This window comes from Hemibagrus wyckioides, linkage group LG05 (assembly GCF_019097595.1).
Source record: "Hemibagrus wyckioides isolate EC202008001 linkage group LG05, SWU_Hwy_1.0, whole genome shotgun sequence".
Lineage (NCBI taxonomy): Eukaryota > Metazoa > Chordata > Actinopteri > Siluriformes > Bagridae > Hemibagrus > Hemibagrus wyckioides.
In genome coordinates this window covers 8,112,097-8,135,758 of record NC_080714.1, presented here as the reverse complement: position 1 = coordinate 8,135,758, position 23,662 = coordinate 8,112,097, and the positions used below count along the sequence as shown (strand labels likewise).

General features: G+C 39.0%; 1 protein-coding gene across 1 annotated transcript in view; it reads right to left on the bottom strand.

The window, feature by feature from the left end:
- plch2a (phospholipase C, eta 2a) overlaps window positions 1-23,662 on the bottom strand; it is a 125,468-nt gene that overhangs the window by 28,876 nt on the left and 72,930 nt on the right. Inside the window, exons 4-7 of the mRNA XM_058389550.1 lie at window positions 8,128-8,274; window positions 5,738-5,981; window positions 4,891-5,020; window positions 886-1,056 (exon numbers count right to left, since the gene is read on the bottom strand). Of these exons, the coding sequence (XP_058245533.1) occupies window positions 886-1,056; window positions 4,891-5,020; window positions 5,738-5,981; window positions 8,128-8,274 (692 nt within the window). The remainder of the gene's footprint in view (window positions 1-885; window positions 1,057-4,890; window positions 5,021-5,737; window positions 5,982-8,127; window positions 8,275-23,662) is intronic.

Sequence of the window (23,662 nt, the reverse complement as noted above, 5' to 3'; positions counted from 1 at the left end):
CTACATAAAGATCCTTCAACACAACATACACAGAATCATTTCGGCTCATCAGTGCGGTTGATTTAGGGTTGAACTGCTTTCTCACTGCAATCAGACTATCTTTGGAAGTTAGAATCTGACTGAGAAGACCTCACTCACGGACTGGTCATATTGGTGTGATTGCTGTGTTCTCATCTTTTTAAATGAACTGCGGTGAAGAGGAAAAACACCAGGGTTTGATTAAAATCGAAACTCTACACACGTGAAAGCACCCTCAACCTCCGTTTCATCGAGAGCAATGCATGGCATTATAAAAAAAGGAATAAATCCAATAGACAAAGAGGACGGATTTATGTGTCAAATTACAGGTGGTAACCGAAGGCACTTATTAGTAAGTGATGTTCGGAGATTTCTAGAGTCTACATCTTCAGGAAATAGTAGGGACAATATTAAGCAAAGGGGCATGTCACCAGTGTAAATTACGCCTATGCCAAAAAGTCTGAATAATAGTAATAATATGTTGGAGGCTGCTGTAACCTAGATGATCTTTGGGGTGTGTGTTTGTGTGGGAGAGAGAAAAAGGAAGCAAAGCAACCAAGCAAGAAAAAAATAAGGCTTCCAGATAAGTGTCATTTAAAAAAAAAAGAAAAGAAAAGCCTTTGGACCCATTAGCAGGCGAGAGTCGAGCTGCATATTCATCACTGAGCTGATCAAATTACAGGCCTGAGTTTGGGAAAGAGCCCAGGAGATGCACATTAGATGAAAATATGGGGAAATATGAACACCTTCTAGTGCTGTATCTATGCGTCATTACTATCCACATGTCTGCCTGATGTAAACTCTTGAACTCTTCTGAAAACAGATGTTCAGCTATAAACATATCTCAAAAACCCTATAATTCGTCACCTTTTGTTCAATTTCGAGGAAGCGTGCCAGGTCGTCCGTGTCTAGGTGGTCTTTATGGTTGCTGTAGGTGAGCATCAGCAGGTACAGGTCTCGCCGTGTCGACATCATCTTGTAGAAGGAGCAGAACTCGTCAAAGCCCAAAGTGCCCTGGTTATCATCTGTATCTGCTTCCTGTAGGAAATAATACACAAGGCGAAACAAATATGAAACAAATCAATTTATTCATTCAGGAACATTTATTTATTCGTTTGTTTGAGTCCGCCTCAAATGTTGAACCTGAAGAGATCACAGTAAATAAATGTTAATCTTCATAGCATTCACAGTATACACCAATCAGGCATAACATTATGACCACTGACAGGTGAAGTGAATAACACTGATGATCTCCTCATCATGGCACCTGTTAGTGGGTGGGATATATTAGGCAGCAAGTGAACATTTTGTCTTCAAAGTTGATGTGTTAGAAGCAGGAAAAATGGACAAGCGTAAGGATTTGAGGGAGTTTGACAAGGGCCATATTGTGACGGCTAGACGTTCCCGGTCTGCAGTGGTCAGTATCTATCAAAAGGATATGGTCCAAGGAAGGAACAGTGGTGAACCGGTGACAGGGTCATGGGCGGCCAAGGCTCACTGGTGCACGTGGGGACCGAAGGCTGGCCCGTGTGATCCGATCTAACAGACGAGCTACTGTTGCTCAAACTGCTGAAGAAGTTAATGCTGGTTGCGATAAAAAGGTGTTAGAATACACAGTGCATGACGGGTGAGGGCTGTTTTGGCAGCGAAAAGGGAACCAACACAATATTAGGCATGTGGCCATAATGTTATGCCTGATCGGTGTATAATTTAAATGACTCCATCTGACCAGCGATAAAAAAATTGACAGATATAAACCAGTGTTTTATTGATTTGCCTGCCTTTCTTAATTTTGGGGTAGTTCGCTCAGTGCCCCTACTGAATTTCTATCAAGTGGTTAAGAATGTGAACTGCACAAAAGGGCAAATAGAGGGCTATTGTGGTAAGAATCCTAATGCCTCTCTGGAGGAGGACAGGTTAATGACAGATATTTATTTATTTATTCACTCAAAAGCCACTGCAGTCTTGTTTTATAGCAAATAATTGGGATTAATTTCTGCAAACAAAGACAAATTGTAAGTGTTGACAGCGTGCCTGCAGTATGACGTACAGAACCTCTTTTATTTCGACATATATTACAAAGAATGGAAGCTGGAGAGAGGGTTGATAGAGTGGATAATGTTTGTACGTCTGAAACATGCGCCACGGTGACCTTGTTTCCCACGTAAATGCTGAGAAAAAAGAAGAAAAATGTGTTTCCTTTTTCCACTGCCTGAATTTTGCGTGGGCTGAAAATTTTGCTGAAACCTGGCAAACCTGGTTAACGATATTAGCTCTTCTGTGTGTGCAGCGCTGACGGCGGAGAAACACACCTGCTTTATAAAAGCACATTTCAACAAATATATGACTAAAGCTGCTTAAAACAAGCTGGATGCTGGATGACTGTATGCTATTGACTGTCAATTGCCTATTACTGGATTGTTCTAAATATTCACCAGAGTCACTAGAAGCCAGTGTTGCCTTCATCACCATCAACAATTTGCCTGCGAATGACCTGCTATAGACCTCTTTCTATAGATATATTGATCGAAAATGAGGTTCTTACGTCGCATTTATCGATATTGCTCGCCCTCTCTAATTAGAAGATCAGCCCCCTTAGCTGGTCGAATCATTTTTCAGCACAGTGAATGAGGGGAGAATGTAAAATCTCAGCTGTTTAATTTTTTACTAAAGCACATTTGACTGGATGAGAAACACAGCTCCTGAGTAAAGAACAGCAGAAGCTGGAAAGCTCCATGAGGCAGCCATCTCCAGCCCAATCACATGAGCTTTACATGTATAATTGACTCGTGAGGATTTCGAACACTTCATTTAACGCACTAGAAACAAGCCGTTAACAGCAAACAGAAAAGAAAATCTGTTTTTCGCCATCAAGTATTGGAGAAAAATCAGCTTTCTAATTGGTTTCTTGGCAGGGGAATTGCAGAAACCTGAGCTAGTTAATGTACTGGATTTTAATTATTTGATATTGATTAGATAGCTACATTTCCAGCCTTTATTTCACAGTAAAGAAATTTTGTGTGAATAGTTCGTTGTTATACAGGCAGTGTGACGCCTGTTTAAGTCAATAAACACAAAATGAAAACGCTGCTATATTATCCTAATGAATTGACTGTGGCATTGATTCATCTTTGCAACGTGTGAAAGCTCGTTGATTGCTAATGTTATTACCAAGCATTGATTTCTGTACATGTGTCTGTACGTTCTTTAAGATTTCCCAGACCCTCAGAAAGTTGCTCATTCACCACCATGTTTGATATTTTAAACCTTTATTAACTATTAATCCTAAACTGTGCAAACAGCTATAGTACAGAATGTTGGGGTGAAGAAACAACAAAGCCTGTGCTACAAGGTGCTACAAGGTATCTCCATTTTACACAAATAATGACAAAAGCCCAAAAGTCTGGGATTCTACTTCATGCTTGTTGTGAAAACTTGAGAAGAAAGCGTTGAGATGCAAACCCAAGCAGAGGGAATGAGTGAGTGAGCAAGGCCATGAGAACATGATCGTCAACTGCTGAGTATCAGAGTGTGAAAACAGGTCATCAACACTCTGAACACCAGAGCAGGAGGGAAACATTCACACTAATTCTTCTTGGGTTTTTCTTTTTCTTTTTTCTTCTAGAAGTCATTCTTTATGCTTGTAGCAGAAATAACCCCTGCAGGGAGCGGTTATAAATCAGTATAAGACGTTCAACAGTATAGATTCAGTAGATACAGTAGCGAGTAGTCACAAGTAGTCACTTAATTCATATATGGAGGAGTCAATTAAAAAAAATTACAATTCAAAGTTCATTTAGGGGTTACTTATAATAATAATAATAATAATAATAATCAACAGTTGTAGTGAATAATTAATACACTATAATTTATTATTATTATTATTATTATTATTATTATTATTATTATTATTATTATTATGATTCAGAGGTAATTATTATAGTTTATTATTGTTTTTGTAATTTTCAATTAATTGAATTATTTCACATTTGTAATCAACGGTTTAGCTTTTCTAAACAAAAAAATCCTCCAGGGTTATTTTTATGATAATATAGGGGTTATTTATAATAATAATAATAATAATAATAATAATAACAACAATAACACAATTTTCCTCTCCTTAATTTAACTTAATTAAAAGTTCATTTAGAGTTGTGACTTAATCCACTATCAGCCTGGACAACAAGCAATGACCTAAAGGCAAAGATTAATACACCTTTATTCCTTTATTCCAAGAAAATGATGGATAAACTGTTCAGGCTTCTATAGATGTAGCACTTCACTTAAAAGAATCAAGATTAAAACCTCTCCTACGACACACACACACACACACACACACACAAGGCCAGATTGGTGTGCTTTATTCTCTCTTACAGTGTTGGCCATCTGTGTTCATTTACAGCAGATGGGGTGGGTCCTGATGGACTGTGAAGCTTAGCGACCTACAAACGGCTGAGGTGAGATCTCAACCACATACTGTACTGCACACACACACACACACACACACACAAATCTGGCCTGGCTGGGAAATTGTTTTTGGGAACAGCAGTATACCATAGAAAGAGAGAGAGAGAGAGAGAGAGAGAGAGAGAGAGACACACAGAGAGACAGAGAGAGACAGAGAGAAATACAAGCCTTTGCCAGTCGAGCAATGGTTTATTGCAAATATGTGCTGTATATACGAGCTATACCTACCACATATGGATTGGTGGTAATATATGTCATTAACAGTACAGTTTTCCTCCCAGTTTTACAAGACACACTAAACTCTAAAAAGACAAATAAATGACATACTCTTACAAAGCAATGCACTAAATCTACAGTCGATGAATGCTAAGCAACCGCCTTAATTGCTCCCCAGATGTGCTTTACCTTGAACATCTGCTTTACTTTCTGCCTGGGTAAGTTGACATTGAGCTTATGCAGAAGCTGTAGAACCTCGCTGATGCTCAGGCTGCCGTCTCCGTTCTTGTCAGCTTCTGTGAAAGTCTGCTTCAGCCACGTGACGCATGCAGTTAAGGAGAAGAACATCGTAAACAGAGACAGAAAATATACGCTACAGTACACTACAAACACACAGCTGTTGAGTCAGATGGTATATTATAAGAAAATCTGAATAATGACAGTTAGTCCACTATACAAATTAGATACAACACACACACACACAAAATAGAAGTTTGAGCTTAAATAAAGGCAGGGTTACTCAAAAAGAAAGTGAATTGATTAAAATGTGTTGCTAGGTCACTAAAAGATGCACTGACTTCGTGGTAGCGTGTTTGTGTCACAGCACGTAACGTCATGGCTCCTGTTTCGCCGCAACAAATATGGCCACCATATGAGCACGCTTAGTTTCAGTGCTCCTTGATGTTAGTAAGCCTTTCTTTGGACTTTGACTCAGATAGTCTCTGATTATCCTGTCTTGCTCCTGTATGAATCATGTTTTTACCTGCTGTTTTGGATTTATGCTATTACTGTGTGTATGCCTTTTGAATTATCTGGTATGAACAGATGAATGAATAGCATGTCTCCTATTTGTATCTATTTAGGACACAATATCTGTTTATTCTAAATAATGTCTTCATTTTCAGTCACTTATTAAACAGATACATATTTCACATGAATTCTCCTGAAATTTGCACCTTTTTTAAAGCCAATATCAAAACACATTTCTGGGATCAAGCTCAGTGTCCCTGATACAGCTTTCCATTAGGAAGGATATTGGTCCCGGGTGCGCTGGCGTTTGGCCAGACTGTCCTCATCGCTGATGCCTGCCATAAGGTACTTAAGACCAGTAATCCAGGTGCGCGCCTCCTCGCCTGTTCCCGAGACCAAATCCAGCGACTCCATATGTTCACCGTAGTAGATGCTGAAGCAGCAGTTGGGGTCGAAGCTGCCGTCTGCATAGCGCTGGAAGATCTCTGACTGCTTCCCCTCACGCACCTCACGAATCAAGTCGATGGAGACTGCAAACGACAGAGAGCAGAGGATGTGACACATGCATGTGTGGTGTGAGGGGTGGAACAGAGCAGACTGAGGAGGACAATTAGAGATGAAGAGAAAGAAAGAAAGAAAGAAAGAAAGAAGGAAAGAAAGAAAGAAAGAAAGAAAGAAAGAAAGAAAGAAAGAAAGAAAGAAAGAAAGAAAGAAAGAAAGAAAGAAAGAAAGAAAGAAATTAAATCTCCATTAAGGAAGGAAGAAAGGAAGGAACGAAGGAAGGAAGGAAGGAAGGAAGGAAGGAAGGAAGGAAGGAAGGAAGAAAGAAAGGAAATATTTGAAAATATGTCTATTAAAAAGGATTGTTGTATCCTTCCTCCAATCAGGAACAAGGAAGGAAGAGATGGAGGGAGGTACGGAGGAAGGAAGGAAGGAAGGACAGAAAGAAAAAGAAAGAAAGAAAGAAAGAAAGAAAGAAAGAAAGAAAGAAAGAAAGAAATTAAATCTCCATTAAGGATGGAAGGAAGGAAGGAAGGAAGGAAGGAAGGAAATATTTGAAAATATGTCTATTAAAAAGGATTGTTGTATCCTTCCTCCAATCAGGAACAAGGAAGGAAGAGATGGAGGGAGGTACGGAGGAAGGAAGGAAGGACAGAAAGAAAAAGAAAGAAAGAAAGAAAGAAAGAAAGAAAGAAAGAAAGAAAGAAAATCTCCAGAAGAAAGAAAGAAAAGTTTTAAAGTTCTCCATTAAGGAAGAAAGAAAGAAAGAAAGAAAGAAAGAAAGAAAGAAAGAAAGAAAGAAAGAAAGAAAGAAAGAAAGAAAGAAAGAAGGTATGGAAATGTGGTCATTAGTAAAGGAAACAGTACAATAACAGTTGTTGAGCAGAAACAGGAGTGAAGTGTGTGAGTGAATATAAAAGTACAGTTACAGAGTAAAAGCTGTGCAGCAGCTACAGCATTAAAGCAGCTGTGTTACTGCACACTCCACTCCACTCCACTCTCCTACAGCCGGAGCTCTCACGCTTCACGTTTCCTCATGCTGGAATTGGTGGAAACACAAAGCTGCCGGTTGTGAATGACAAGAGGAGCTTTGCGAAATCACAGATGGTGCTTGTAAAACGTTCACTTATCATAATCCTTGTTATTCTGTCAGTGACGATACTGAATCCTAACCAGGTGTATCATGTGTGTGATATGAAGGTGCGTGAAGTGTGAAAATGAGATCAGCACACTGTATAAAAACATACCTCCTGGATATCATGTGGTGGGAAAGTGACCTCAGGCTGCGCTGGTATGGACGAAGCCTGTTGAATAACTGAAGCCATCTTTGATATGCAGCGTCATGACTGATTGTCTGAAATTGTTGCTGTGACACTTGTTTGTCTTTCCAGAACAAACCTCGCTTTGTATTCTCACCCAGGTTAGATCCGTAAACTCATGAGGAAACATTTGGCTCTTTAAAGCGGCTGAACCCTTTCCAGTTACGGCTGATGAATTATTGAGGAGACTTAAGGAGCTGATTCATTTCGGAAATTTTCCTCACCTTGTGCTCTGTCACAGCGTTGTAAACGCTTCTGTGTGGTTTTTAACGAAACCATTAGTACAGAGATGTTTTTAAAAAGCTGCTTTTATAGAAAATATATATTTTACAAATTTCAAGAGAGGGAAAAGAAACAGCTTGTGTTTGTTTATAGCTCTTATAACTTTAACTAATTTCACTAATGCACACAAATTATTATTAATATACTAGTGCACTGTATATGAGAAGAAGAGAACACAAGATGCCAAACGACCTTTTATATTTAGAGGTATAATAATGATGGAAATACTAAGATCAATTCTGTTTTAGAGTATTTTACATATACAGTATACATTACGTATAGTGAACAAAAGTAATTTGAATAGAGAAAAGTTTTTAATTTGAATTAAGAAGATTTATGCGTCTTGATACAGTTTAGTCAAACATAGAACCGGTTCAAGGATAGTGTATAAAGTAAAATGGAAATGTTCGTATACAATACAATATGCAGTTATTAGTTAGTCCTAGAGTCTCAGGGTTGAGGCACAGATAGAGTTAACAGAATTAAGAGAATTAACAGAGTTAAATAAACTGAGTAAACTAACAGGGTGGCTGAATAAATGAGCCCCAATGAGAAAGCAGAAAGAGAAACTTACTTTTCGCCCTCTCATTCTTCCTGGAGGGTCTCCATCGGATGCAGGACTTGTGCTCGTCCACGAAAAAGTACCGTACCAGTCCCTTTGAACCACCTCTTAGTTTCACCATCTGTGTCCCTGTCTGCATCAAGCTCATGCATTTCTCCACTGACAGAAACAAAGGGAAAACAAACAAGGAGGATAGATTTTAGCCAGACTTGTCAAACAGGAAAAAATACATTTATGCTCATGCATGCTCCAATTGCTATCGAAAATATCGTATTAGTTGCAGTGTTATTCTGTGGTTATTATTCTCTGTAGTGGCTTGTATGGTCTTAATGATTGCCACATAGAATTACCATGCAAAGAAAATGCAAACAGTCAAAAAAAGTATATTTAAAAACACCCCCACACAAATCAATAGCAGGGAAATGATGCAGAATGATACTGATCCCTCCATCTCAATTACAACATGCTGTAAAATGCAGAAGGCGAAATTCACCAACTGGTGTCATGTGTTGCGGTTTGACGAGATCAAAATCACACTTTTGGCAAGGCAGAACTCATTGGCATGTTTGACAAAAAAGCCCCTAAACCTTTTGTAGAATATAAAGGATTATTAATGCTTTAGTGTTGTTTTGCTGATCTTGGGTAGAAACCTGGTTGCCTCTGCCAGGAGGTTATAACTTGACCATATATGGATATCAATCCATTTATTTTCTGTACTGCTTATACTACACAAGGTCAGGAACCTGGAGTTTATCCCAAGGTACTTGGGACACTGACAGGCTGCCAACCCATCACAGGGTACAATCACACACCCATTCAAACACTACAGCCCTTTTAGAAAGGCCAATCAGCCTACAGCTCATGTCTTTGGACTTAAGGAGGAAACCATAAAATCTCAGAAATTACATGCAAACTCCATGCATGCACGGAAGAAGCAGAAATTGATGGATTTCCATATACGGATATATTATAATATAATATAAAATAATATATTGACTCAAACCAAAATCAACTCAAAAGATGCTGAGCTACAAAATCAGTGTTTAGCCATAAACAGCTCAATCTCTAGATCTGAAACATGGTATGAATTAAAGAAAGCATTCCACATGCACAGAGCTATTAATATAGTTTGTAATATTCTACACGGAGGTATAAATCAAACTCAGTCTCCAAGCTTGTAGAGGTAATTCAAAATCCCTTTGGCCACTCACAACCCACAACCCAATCCAAATTTCCATCCATCAGGTGTTTAACCGCAGGTGCTTATACTCTGTTAGCCATTTCCATAAACTCAATCCAAATGGCTGTTCAGCTTTAATTAAGATGACTGAGAAACGATTCATCTTGAGAACACCACTACGGCTGCTCACACATTTTAAGTACAAAGTGAGGTTAGTTGCATTAGGCGGTAAATTTCTGATTGGCTTATTGACTATGGCTAATTGATCCGTAGTGTAGAACTGACCAAGCTGTTCAAAGTGATACGTTCGCTCACACTCTGCTTGATCAGTAAAGTATCTAGCATCTCCTCCAGTACTGTGCCATGTTCAAGCAGCAGTCTGCCATTAATAATTAAGGACTGCCCTTCTGACAGGCACAATGCAGCAAATGAAACTGCCCTGCCAAATGGATTGCCAACTCCAAATGCAAACATTGCAGATAACAACGACAGATTGGAGAAGGGAAAAGGTGCATTAAGGAGCACACAAATTAAAGACCTGCTACTCATTTGTACATGCATAATGACTTCCTGCAGCGTGAAATGTCAGTTTCCACGGCAAAGCAATTACGGTGAAGCTGAAGTGTACTCACAAGATGGACAAGTCAGTACTCCTGGTGCCGGGAATATGCATAATTTGTATCTAAGGAAGGTTTAACAGCTAGTAAAAACTCTTATAATTATTTCTTATTGACAAAACAAAATTTCATGTGGGTAAGTGGGTTTAAACTTATTGCGCTTCACAGTGATGCAATGAACCATAACGCTGTAACTGTAGCACACAACTGCACATAATGACTGAGGTGTGTGAGCAAAATCAAATCTGACACAGCCATGATACAACCCTCCTGTTTACACCATGCTGTGACAGAAATATCTCAAACCTAATCTTATTTCTGTGTGATGATGACAGAACACATACTCTCAGCACAGTGGTGGCTCAAGTGGTTAAGGGTTTGGGTTGTTGCTTGGAAGGTTGGGGTTCAAGCCCCAGCACTGCCAAGCTGCCACTGTTGGGCAATTGAGCAAGGCCTTCAACCCTTCCTGCTCCAGGGGTGCTGTACTGTATCATAGCTGCCCCTGTGCTCTGATCCTAACTTCCTCAGCTGGGATATGCAAAGAAATGTATTCCACTGTACTGTAATGTAAGTGTGGTGATAATAAAGGCTTCTTCTACACACTGTTAAATCATTAATTATTTCTACTCTTTAATACCAATTGTCATTGCAAGGACTGTGGTGGTGGTAACTCGGAAGTGGTAGTTATCATGTTGTTGGATTGCTGCTTGCAAGGGTGTGTGTTTGAATCCCAGGTCCACCACTGGGCCCTTGAGCAAGACCATAACCCTTAGTTACTCAGTTGTATAAAAATGAAGTAAAAGTAAGGGTGTTAATCATGTTTTATGGTACTTTTGTTTAACCATCTTGAAATGTTCACATACACCGTTTTGTCTAGGGTATATACAGGATGTACTACAATAGGAAATTTGATAGAACAGGATAATTTGTTAAATCAATTAAATGCACGTAGCTAACTACAACTAAGTGCCACAAATGACCACTTTTTTTCCACAGGACTGGGCAAGCTTTTACTTTTTCTCACGGAGCTAATTTCCTCTCAAAGGTGAAGCCAGTTGCAAATATATTCTTTACATTTTGTATGTATTTCATAGAACATCTGTGAGCCGTTACAACGTTATGGGACGTGTGAATCATTAGAGTCAGTCAATACAGCCTCATTACCTCACATCTTTTTTTTAATGAGATTATAGATTATTTTTATGTGCATAGTTTCACTGTGATTGCATTTGCAGCATTAATTACCTGTTTTTTTTTTTGTGTCAGCTATGTGTTTCACCAGTGATATATATATATATATATATATATATATATATATATATATATATATATATATATACATCTTAAAAGCAGCAAGTACATAGACTGTGAATTTAATCACAAGATAAACGGCAAATATGTTCACAATTTTCATTTGTATGCATCATAAACTTGCGATTCATAAAATCCAAATCGCTGTACTTACTGTTGAGTACTTTTCACAGGCAAATAACAGAGACCTGTGTCAGAAATACTACAATCAAAACCAAAAATAGTGGTTCTAGTGTTATTTCATGGATGAAGCCGTGTCTGAGGATCCTCTCAAAAGTAAAGGAAAAAAAAAAAAGGTTGATTGAACTCATCTGCTGTTCTTTGCTGTTTTATTATTCAAGACTCTAGGCACATTTTTTTTTAACATGCAAAAGCAGCAGAAAACATTCTAAAATTAATCCTTGTTGTGTGGGATTATGGGTGAGTGACATTATGTCTCCTGCGCTATTAAAAAACTCATGGATGCCAACCTGTGCCCACAGTGCAGAGAGTGCGGAGGGAACCTTGTGTTAACTTGCTAGTCAAGTCAGACATCCACGTTCTTCAACTCAAACGTGTCAAGTGGTTATAAAATCAACATTATTCAACAGAATGCCAAAACTGCTGTCTATTAGAAAGCAGGTCCTTGTTTTGGCTCCATTTTGAAGGCAGCACTGTAAACCATTCTGTCCTAATGAGATGTTACTGAGGTTTAATATTTGGCCAGTGAGAAAGCAAAGCATGCTGCAATAAAATATCGCCTGTGAAATTCATGTGGAAATGAATCTCACTGCATGGATCTCCATGTTAGGAGTCCAGACAGCAAATCATAAATGTTTTAAAGGATTAATCTAGGATTAAAAATTTTTTTGTTTGTTTTCAACCTCATATGTAGTGAATGTCTGATGATCACAGACACATTTCCTGCTCCTTAGAAAAACATTTATATTGAAAATGAATTGCAGTTCTATTAAACAAATGTTTAAATGACATGACTATACTGTAGAGTATGATGCAAGGAGGAAACGTCTGTGTTTGTCTTTACTACATCTGTTACATCCTGTGAAATAGACAGTGTCAGTTTATCTTGTCTGCGCCTCCAGACACCACTTTTTTTTTTTTTTTTTTTTTTTACTTCGATGCACCATAGACGTGATTATTGTGTGCAACAATAACACATGGCCAAAGGATTTGTCTTTCATTCATCGATCAATTTCTATGGTATTTGATATTTGATGTGCAGCGAGAGGCAGGCTGCAAGTGTGTAAATTCTACATGCTTTATTCGGGTAAATCCAAGAATCTAAAAGCACAAGCAGACACAAGAAATTAGAAATTAGGTACGTATTAACAGGGAAAACGTGGCACTAGAAAGTACCTAAAATGACATCAGATCTAAACACAGAATCGGTGACCACAATCAGGCAACAAACCAATAACAGGACGCGGCAAGACACCGAAACATGCACATGCACACGGCATGCATCACCATGGGAACCTCATCCGATGGAAAACTGAGCGTACAGTTGCTGTTACTATGGTTACCGCGCAGGAGATGTAAGCTATTTTTCAGATCATAAGCTGTGCTAAGCAGGAATGCTGAACTTTCATATACAGTAGGAGGAAGATTGCTGGAGGCTATGTCTAAAGCCTTTGATAGTGAAGGCCAATTTAATAGTGACTGTGATAGATGGACTTTATGGACAATATGGTGTTGAAAATCAGCTCGAACCGACTGCCTGTGTTTTGTCTACTACAAATTTGTCCTTCCTCTATACACATGCATTTAAATCTATGTAACCATACAAACATTTATTGACACTAGACATATGTGAATGAGCTTCTGTTTTTTTTGTCAGTACTGAAAAACTCTAAAAATGATTGAATATACACTACCAGTCAAACGTTTGGACACATCTTCTAATTCCATGGTCTTTCCTGATGTTTATTTCTTTCTACATTGTAAAACAATGCTGAAGGCGGCCGAAATCCACAATAATGTCCTTTGAACAGTTGATATTGAGATATGTCTGCTACTGATGCTCTGTAAAGCCTTCATAACGCCTCTAATCTGAGGTGCTGTTAATTGGTGATTTCTGAGGCTGGTGACTCTAAATGAACTTCTGAAATCTCCAATATTGTTCAAGAATGTAGAAAATAAGTCACTAAACAAAAAACACTGAATTAGAAGGTGTGTCCAAACTTTTGACTGGTAGTGTATCAGAATGCTTGTATACCTTAAAATGCATCCCTTTACACATCATAGCACCCAAACCAAGACTAAGTAAATAAATTCACTCCATGTCGAATGGACAGATTTGCTCACGTCCATTTTGCACTACAGGCTAAAAAAAAAAAAATGCTACTGCAGCTCTACATGATCAAATTAGCCACCCATTACGCAATGCAATATACCGTCTTACAACTTGTCAGGGACCTCTGAAAAAGCGTTGAGCTTGTTAGATTTTAATTGCACCAGACAAGTCCATTCACACCGGCAGCTACAAAGAGTACTCAGAGGAAACACTGCTTTATCAAATCTGAGTCGAGATGATTCCTATTTATAGGAATGATGTCCTGAGGGTCGAAACAAGACACAATGCGTGATGTTGCGTTTGCATTGCTCAAAAGTTACGAGTTATGAGACGAATCCAATAATCTATATACTCTACGTATATGAGTCAGATGAACCTTTTCCCACCAAGACTCCCGCCACTGGCTCCAAATTGGTTGCTGTGGAAACCAGGTTCAGATTAGCAGTAAATCAGATTCTAATAAATCGGAAAAAAATGAAATGCACTGCGAGAAAGGGCACCTAATCTTGTTCTACAACAATCTCTTGCATATATAAATGTTCTGTTAGAAGCGCTAAATGGCACTGTAAAGCCCAATTACGGCTTCATGTCCTCCAGCTTGCAACAAGATGCAGTGCAGTAGTGCCTGTCTCTTGCTTTCCTTCTTTCTCTATTCACCAATGAAGCATTCACAAGTAACTGTATTATAATATAATAATGATAGTATATAATAGTATCATACTTATAGCGGCCACAGTTTATCTTTTGAAGAAAATAAACCTTCTGGTGTGATGTTCATTATTTTATTCAAAGATCCGAAAATCAACATGATATCCGTCATCATGACAATATAAAAATACACTTTGGCTGACATTCACACTACGCAATGACATTTCTAATGTTTGTGAAATATAGTTTGATAGAAAAAAAAAAAAAACGGTCTTGAATAACAGATGATCTAAAGCGGCTCTAAGACATGTGGATCCGACTACACACATAAATCCTGGCAAGGTTTCATATTTCTTTAAGCGTCAGCTCAATATTGTGGGTGATGCAGCTGTCTCGAGATGAGAAATGGATGGAATCACAAAGGAGGTCAAACGAATGTGTGACGCTGCTGTTTAAGCTTGTTGAAGGGAAATGAGGTTTGAGCTCACATGCCTTCTGGATGTCTACTCGATGCGTGTCACCAGGCTCTGGTTGAGATTTAATCTTAAAGAGATTGTCTCATGTCCAAATGCCGACTAGGCTGTTAGGTGATTTTTGCGTGTTAGAAGTCGGCTCTTCGATCGAGGAAGGAGGACTTTGAAAGACGATGTTGTAAAATAGAAGAAAGCTGTTTGTCTTATGAGACTGATGAATCAGCAGAAGCTGCAATAAATTTACATGTCCTTAGGAAACATTTGCTTAGTGATGGCTCTAAAAGCAAAGGATGAAAAACAGGAGCAGGAAGACTGGAACAGAAAGAGCAAAGACACCATCTCATGTAACAACTTTCACATCTAACCTCATTTCAGAATTTTGAAGTGATGGATTAGTGAAGTAATTAAATAACAAAAATTGATATACTTAAAGAAAACACCCGAGTGTGTGCAGTTATCGGTAAATAATCACCAATGAGATGGTGTGATGCGGCAGAGTGTATTTATTATCACAGCAATTGGCCAACATTACCATTTATTTAACTTTTATTCCATTTATTACCACAGCAATTGGCCAACGATTACACTTTTAGTTTTTGATTTTGATAATAAATTGCGGGTTGAACATTTTCTCAGTCGGAGCTGTTCTGTATTTCCTCAGCAGTCTCTTTTTCTCCCTTGAAGTTAATAAGACAAGAAAATGAAGTGAAGTTCTGTCCTAAAGACTCGAGTGCTGACACTGGACCTTCCATGAAAGTCTATCTATCCATCCATTTTCTCTACCACTTATCCTACACAGGGTCACAGGGAACCTGGAGCCTATTCCAGGAGACTCAGGGCACAAGGCAGGACACCCTGAACCCCATGGCAAGGGCAGAATCACATACACACTCAAACACAAACAAATCCAGACAATTTAGAGACTGCGAACAGCCTATGAAACATGTCTTTGGACTGGGAGAGGAAACCAGAGGCAACCCCTAAAGCACAGGGAGAAGATGGATACCCCACACACAGAGGGGCGGAGGCAGAAATCAAACCCTCAACCCTGGAGGTGTGAGACAAACTACTAAGCCACCATGACAATGCAATTAATATCTCCTTATCAAAAAAAAAACAAAAACCTTCATATCTATAATTAGCTGTCAATCTTTGTTAGATAACGACATATATTAATGCTTTGTTTAATTTATTACTGTTACTGTAGATCTGGAATGACATCATAAGACAAGCTCATTTATCTAAATGTACGATATGAATTACACTCCACTCTAGCACATTTTGATAAATAGGAAAATAACCAACAATGATCTGATTTGACAGTTGGATAAAATCTGGCCTCAGATAACAGATCATATGGCGATGTTTGCAATTCCTGACAGAAATAAATTTGAGCAAATTTGCGACTCTTACCAAACCCTCCTAGCGTCCAGTTGGCGCTTGTCATGAAGGGATGGTGTACACAGAAGCTCTCTAGAAAGACAGAAAGGCTGAGTTTGTTTAGTTTCTTTGAGAAAGAGGAAGCGGCAGCCGAGTCCTGGAACTGTGAGGATGCCAGCTGTGATACTGGCGCAGGTCTGGACCCAGGCGTAACGACTAACGAATAAACAGGATCCACCACCATGTTGGTATAAAAAAATGCGCTCATGTCTCCGGAGACTCAGACCTGGGGTGTGTCTCACACTCTTCCTACCCCCGTCTCTTTCGTTGTGGATGATTTTAAAAGAACAAGCGTATCAGAAGTGAAAGATGTCTTTCAAACAAACTAAGCTACAGACAGATTTACAGGAAATCTTCCAGTTCACGGACGCAAGCATTCATTTCCATTCCCAAAGTCACAAAAGAAGGCATTAATCAGTTCAGTTTCTGTTCAAAATGATACGGTCTGTATGGTGCGGCTCCCTGATCGTTATCGTAAAGACGGTTTAGCGTAGTGACGCTAACAAGTAAGTGTGTGACGTGTCAGAGATCCTAAATCCTCTCTCGGGTGTAATCCAGGGTTAAGGGATTTATGTGGACTACTGTGCATAGTAGCAACAAGAGGGATGGGGGGTGGTGGGGTGAATTGTTGGTTTTCCATTCAAGGTTTTTTTTTGCTAATATTTGTAAAAAACAGAACAGAAAACTGAATTAAATTGTCTTTCCATCAATTACTTCCTTGAAGACCGTGTAAAACGACTAGGGTGAAAAAAAGGAACACGTTTCAATTCTTGAACCAGGGCTAAGATTTGTTGGGTTCCACAACATTAAATGAAATTACAAACAGTTAAAAAGTACGACATGCTGTTCATTAATAATTCAAAACAACGGTACTTGGATTGTTGTGCTATTAAAAGGAATGTTTGTAAGTAAACATACAGACAAAGTCTTTTGTTGATCAGAAATTCTCCAAATACGCAGAAACATCAGTTTCCGTCCCACTTCTTCCACCTGTGTAAAAACTTTTGCAGAGATTTTTTTCCATACAGGCTTTTTATTTTTTTTAAAAAATCTGCATTTTATCTCAGAAAAACGAGAGTAAGCATTGCAGGAGAGACCTGCAGATCTGCAAGAGAAAGAGCAATACAAGAGGGGCAAAAATATACTTCACATAAATATGAGACTGAGGCTTTGAAACGAAAAGACAGAAAGGTCTTACATACAAAGGAAACTAAGGATCTAAGATTCTGTTCATGGCTAAGTAATTCTAAAAAAAAAAGAAAAGAAAAAAAAATCAAAGATGTGACAATAGCTGGAGCCTGTCTGCTGGTGTACAAAGGACATGGATAAAAGGCTCAGAGAGGGCTTCTCATGCCACAATGCCTTCTATCAGTCTCACCATCCGGCTGAAGTAAGAGCAGGTAAGTGCAGCTCACCCCGAGGACCGCTGAGAAGAACAGCGAGAAAGAAAGCTTACCGAGGAGGAGGAGGAGGAGGATGAGGAGGAGGAAGCTGCACTGGCGTTAATTGAAACAATGCCAAAAATAGCTTGTGTAGTACAGGGTGTCCTCTTGTCAGCTCACAAAAAAAAAAAAAAAAAAATCGAAATTAATTCTGCCTTAAAAGAATCACGGCAGCGTGGAGCGCAGCATCCCGTTTTCTCATTATTTCTCGACTACCTTTTTCTTCGTTTTATTGCGGAAAGCATATTTGAAAAAGCCGGATACGTTTCGTGTACCACGTAGATGATTTGATGGGGAAGATCAATTTGCAAAGTTCGTTTATTAAAGCCGCGCTGACACAGAAATGGATTTTTCATTACGGCGGGCTGTGCTCCGTCCATCAAGATAGGATGTTTATGAATAAACATTTCCACTTCAGGTTGACATTTGCTTGTCAAATTAAGAACCCTGCGAAAGTTGAAAAACAAATCTTCGGTAATCACCTTGCATTAAATGGCTGCTTCATCAAAGGTTGTTTGCACATGGTAACAAGCAAGTCAGCTCCACGTACTGGAATAATAGCACGTCGGCACTGGACGCGATCCGTCAACAAGGATTTTTCTGCTGATGTTGATACAGTGCTTTCTATTATAGAGCTATACTGTATATAACATTATGAGCAGTGACAGGTGAAGTGAATAATACTGATTATCTCCTCATCATGGCACCTGTTAGTGGGTGGGATATATTAGGCAGTAAGTGAAGATTTTGTCCTCAAAGTTGATGTGTCAGAAGCAGGAAAAATGGGCAAGCGTAAGGATTTGAGTGAGTTTGACAAGGGCCAAATTGTGATGGCTAGACGACTGGATCAGAGCATCTCCAAAACTGGGGTGTTCCCGGTCTGCAGTGGTCAGTATCTATCAAAAGTATGATTTAATGGAGGCCATGAAAGGCTCCACCTCACAACTTCCAGGAGTTAAAGAATCTGAACCAAACATCTTGGTTCCAGATACCACAACACACCTTCAAGGATCTAGTGGAGTCCATGCCTCTAGCGAAATGTCAAACATATAAAATATATATGTTTGTAGCATTGGTTGATGCAGCATTATTATTTTTCCTCTGAAAAGTGGGTTCTGCTCTGATGTCAGGAGGAAATTTATCCTAGTAGAGGTTATACTGATAATTAATTCGAGAGAAAATTCAATAATCTTAACCATAAGGGAGAATATTTCTGGTTTTCCCGTTAGCTCATTAAAAACGTATATTGTTTACCGTTTGATGTTTAATGTTCAATGTAGAAATAGTAGAGATGACAAACGTTAGACTCACAGTGACAAATTATGGCAGAGGTTCAGTAAGCGATCCAGGAGTGATCCATTAGCATGATGGATTAAATGGTGGCATTATTGTGAAAGCTTTGGAAGCTGATCTCTTTGAGCTGGTTGTACAGATGAGGAAGCAAAAGAGCTGGACAGATTACAGGATTAAAGCCCTGCTGCATCGCTCTCTTTAGGCGGAGATGAAGCAAGACAGTGGGACAAATCCCACTGGCACCATGACAGCTTCCAGGCCATTTCCATCATTGCTACTATGTATGAAATATTCAAGCCTTAAGATGAACAAATTGTGTGGATCCTAAACAGCCCCAGAAACACAGGAACATGTGTCTGACATGAAGCTTACTTATTTGGATTCATTTAAATATCCTAGCCTTCTGTCATATCTTTATTAACGATCTTGTACATATATAGCAGGAAAGACTGTTAACCACTGAATCACAGGAGTCAGGCTGCAAAAAAATCAGGAGAAACATTTTGTCAGCAGCATCTTTTGTGCACTAAGCACGAGACTAAACACATCCTAAGACTTCTATGGCAATTTTCTTGGTGTATTGGCCCGAAACTAGAAAGCCACCCACGAGTGAACGCTTGACTCAGGTTCTGCACTTGTGGGTGGCTTTGTACAAAAATAATTACTGCTGTTAGTGAAAATTATCTTTACTCTTGTGTGGAAACAAGAGATGTAGCCTGGGAAGTTTTTTTTTTCTTTTTACTAAGAATAACTGTATTTAGTGTTTTTAGTGGTAGTGTGCAAAAACTGCTGCTGATTTGGTTTATTAATAAGCAAACATTCATTCATTCCATCAGTCAGTCATTTTCTATAGCTACTTTATCCTTACAAGCAAAGGTTTGTTTTTTTTCAAGGTTTTAATCCAAAAATGAAATGTATATAGATTATGTAGTATATAGATTTTGTACATTATTCCACATCATACAAAGTTGGTTCCAAGTTGAAAACCCAGTCTGATTTGTTTTCTGTTACAGCTTACTCTTACCTCTTTTTTTTGGTCACTAACTACCATTAAGAACGTTATTATACTTATTATTGACTTCTTTTGGCCTTGAAATGTTTGGGGTTCAATCCAAACTCCAACTCCAAAAACAAGTAGGAATATAATTGACGTCAGCATGGACATGTGCTGTAGGTGGAAAAGCTCTAATCTAACAAATAGACAAAATTTTATTCTAGACATGAAAGGAAATAAATCTGTACTGAGGGGATCTGTGGAATTTATTTTACAGTTTAAGGGGTCCCTGGTTACAAAAGGTTTGACAAACCCAGCCTTATAAAGTATAAAAGGAGTAATGAGCCATTCGGGATTTAACTAGTGGCATGGTCCAGTGATTAAATAGCTTGAAACGTTAAGGCAAGTGTGCTGAGCTTTTATGTAGCTCACTCCTTCATCCTACACTTGCCTTCACTATGGGGGTTCCAGCTTTACGGATAATGCTAGGATAATACATACAGAAAATCAGACGGTGACACTGCAGCTGGCTTTGCAGAATATGGAGTCTGTATAAGTATTCACCCTTCTAGCACTTTCCCCTCATGGTGTAGCGTCACAACCTGAAAGTAAACTAAACTTATTCTAACAGTAGACGTCTTCAGTTGCATTAAAGTTTGAATTGATAATAGAATAATAGAATAATGAAAGAGTCTTAAAGGATGATCACTATGAGTTTTTGAAGCATTATTTTAATCTGATATGGTTTTCTATGCAACGGGAGTGACGTAGAACCAGCGAGATGTAGACGTAGCATGAAACAGGAGTGACGTAGAACCAGCGAGATGTAGACGTAGCATGAAACAGGAGTGACGTAGAACCAGCGAGATGTAGACGTAGCATGAAACAGGAGTGACGTAGAACCAGCGAGATGTAGACGTAGCATGAAAAGGGAGTGAAATAGAAACAGCGAAATGTAGACGTAGCATGAAATGGGAGTGACGTAGAAAAGGCGAAACGTAGACATGGCATGAAAAGGGAGTGATGTAGAACCAGTGAGACATAGACAGAGCATGAAACATGGCGTGACTTAGATCCCACGGGACGTAGACATAGCATGAAACAGGAGTGATGTAGAACCAGCAAGATGTAGACTTAGCATAAAACGGGAGTGACGTAGAACCAGTGAGACGCAGACATAGCATGAAAGGGAGTGATGAAAAAGCGAAACGTAGACGTAGCATGAAAAGGGAGTGAAGTAGAAAAAGCGAGATGTAGATGTAGCATGAAAAAGGAGTGATGCAGAACCCGCGAGATGTAGACGTAGCATGAAAAGGGAGTGACGTAGAACCAGCAAAAGGAAAATATTAAATATTTAATTCAGAAGCTTAAGGCTGTCCACCTGGAAACAACACCGTCATGACACTCTACTCTCCTCATGGAAGAAGGAAGTTATGTTTACAACGGTGACAATGAACGCTTATAAGGATCAGACACACACAACAGCAGGAAATATTTCATTAGTGCCTTTGAACTGACAAGAATTCAGGGAAACTGGGTTGTTGCCTCTCTTGAGGTTCTCAAAACGCTCAGAACAACACAGCTTCTAGAGGTTCATGGTCATCTGTTGGGTCAAGTACAACGAATTTAGCAACTAGGGCTAAATTATTAATTAACCCATACTTCTGGGGTTTAAACAGTAATTCAGGTCAGGTTTGTTATTTGTTAAATATGAAATGTCTTGCTTCACTTTTTTTTATTATTAGAATTTGTTATTATCTGTCATTAAATTCTAATGGAATGATTCCATTATTTAAGTCAGTGTTGGACTACTGATCGGAAGGTTGTGAGTTCGAATCCCAGGTCCACCAAGCTGCCACTGCTGGGCCCCTGAGCAAGGCCCTTAATTGCTCATTTGTATAAAATAAGATAAAAATGTAAGCTGCTCTGGATAAGAGCGTCTACCAAATGCCAGAAATGTAAATCATAGAAAAGACAACTGGCTGGGTCACTTTCTGGAAGAATATATCTTTCAGTTTTACACCCCACCTGACGTTTGAAACAAACAGACTAATAAACCTCCACACTCTAGAGCACACACACAAATATATCACACATACACACACTCAGAGGGAGAGCTCACAGTGAAGGTTCCTGTTGGTTCATAGACGTCAGGAGCGGCACCGAGAGGGCAGCCTCCGGTACAGAGTGAACGAAAGGCTGAGAGAACAGATGGTGGCACAGAGGAAAGGACTGGGAGTCCTGCTGCTACACTTTCCCCATGTGGACGAGTGCGGAAGGAGGGGAGCTCGCACATTTCTGATTTAGTTAATCCTGTACCTCTGTCGAGTCGACTCTTGTTCTGGCCAAAAAACAGAACAATAACAGAACGTTCTACAGGTGTCAGAAGCGTGAGCTTTTATTTGGCCTATTTAAATGACCCAGATTGTATTTCATTTGGTTAACATTGGTACTAGACCTAAAATGATCATTTCAAAGGTACCTTCATTCATTCATTTGTTCATTCATATTCAGCAGCTTGTATCTTTTTTAGAGCCATGTGATCAGGAACACTGTGTATGTCTGACTAGGACACCAGTCCAATGCCATGCACCAGGTACACACAAATTTCGTACTACTGCTGTGCTTTTAGGCGGTCAGAAGAAATCAGAGAACTAACAGGAACTCCAAGTGAACAGAAAGAGAACATTTTAAACTCCACACCGCTCAGGGTCAAACCTGGGGACCTACAGCATGCTGCTTCATTTAGAAAACTGTTAATTGCAATATTGTTCCTTAAAAGGCAACTAAAAGGCTTATGTAATTTCAGCAGAAGGGATGGAGAAAAATGAGGCTTGTAATTACTTTTGCATTTCACCTCACAGGCAACATAAAGAAAAACTTAAAGAAAAACTTAAAGAAAAACTACACGCCTCTCTTTAAAGGCAAAGTTTTTTTGGTAAAAGTTTTATAACCAAGCATGGATGCCCTCTGATCATGAGTGTTTTGTATGTGATACTAAGGTACTCTTGTATTTTATTTATTTATTTATTTAGAGAGCATGTAACCCTGCATAAATTGCCATATGCTGTCATTCAGGTCTCTGAGGAAATTGCTTATTCCCGGTTTCTTGGAGAACTTGGAACAGTTCTTCTGCATCTGCAAGTAAACTCCCAGACAGCCTCAACGCTGGTTTTATCAAACCTTAATACAGAAAGCTTAAAATAGCCATGCAAGATACGGTATATACTATACAGCCACAAGTATATGACACCCAATATATAAAACATATAGTTCCAAAATGATGGCTGACGTCAGTGTTCCAATTTATCCCAAATGTCTTCAGTGAGGATGAGGTCTTGGTGAACCATATTTTTATGGACCTCACTGTCCTCACAGGGGCATTGTCACGCTGGAAAAGATTTGGGCCCCTTACTTCTAGTAAAAGGAAATCTTAACACAACAACACACAAATACATTTTGATAATTCTGTGTTTCCAACTTGGCAACAGTTTGTGATAGAAGCATATATGGGTGTGATGGTTCTATTAATAATTTTATTAGTTTAGGAAAGTTTTAGCCTTCTTCAGAGGGTCAGATTAGTAAATCCTATGGAGAGGGACCCTCTCTCCAGCCAACTATGCAGACCATCCCACAATACCACACTGCAACTCAATTACTGTGGCCTTTTTCTAGCTTTTTTCCATCAAACTCATCCACCAAAATGTGTTTAACCAGCTCTGACTCAATAGCCAGAACGTCATTCACAAAACTTTAGTAGAAGCCCTTATCCAGAACAGATTACATTTATTTCACTTCATACAACTGAGCAGTTTAGTGTTAACTGCCTTCTCAAGAGTCCAGCAGTGGCAGCTTG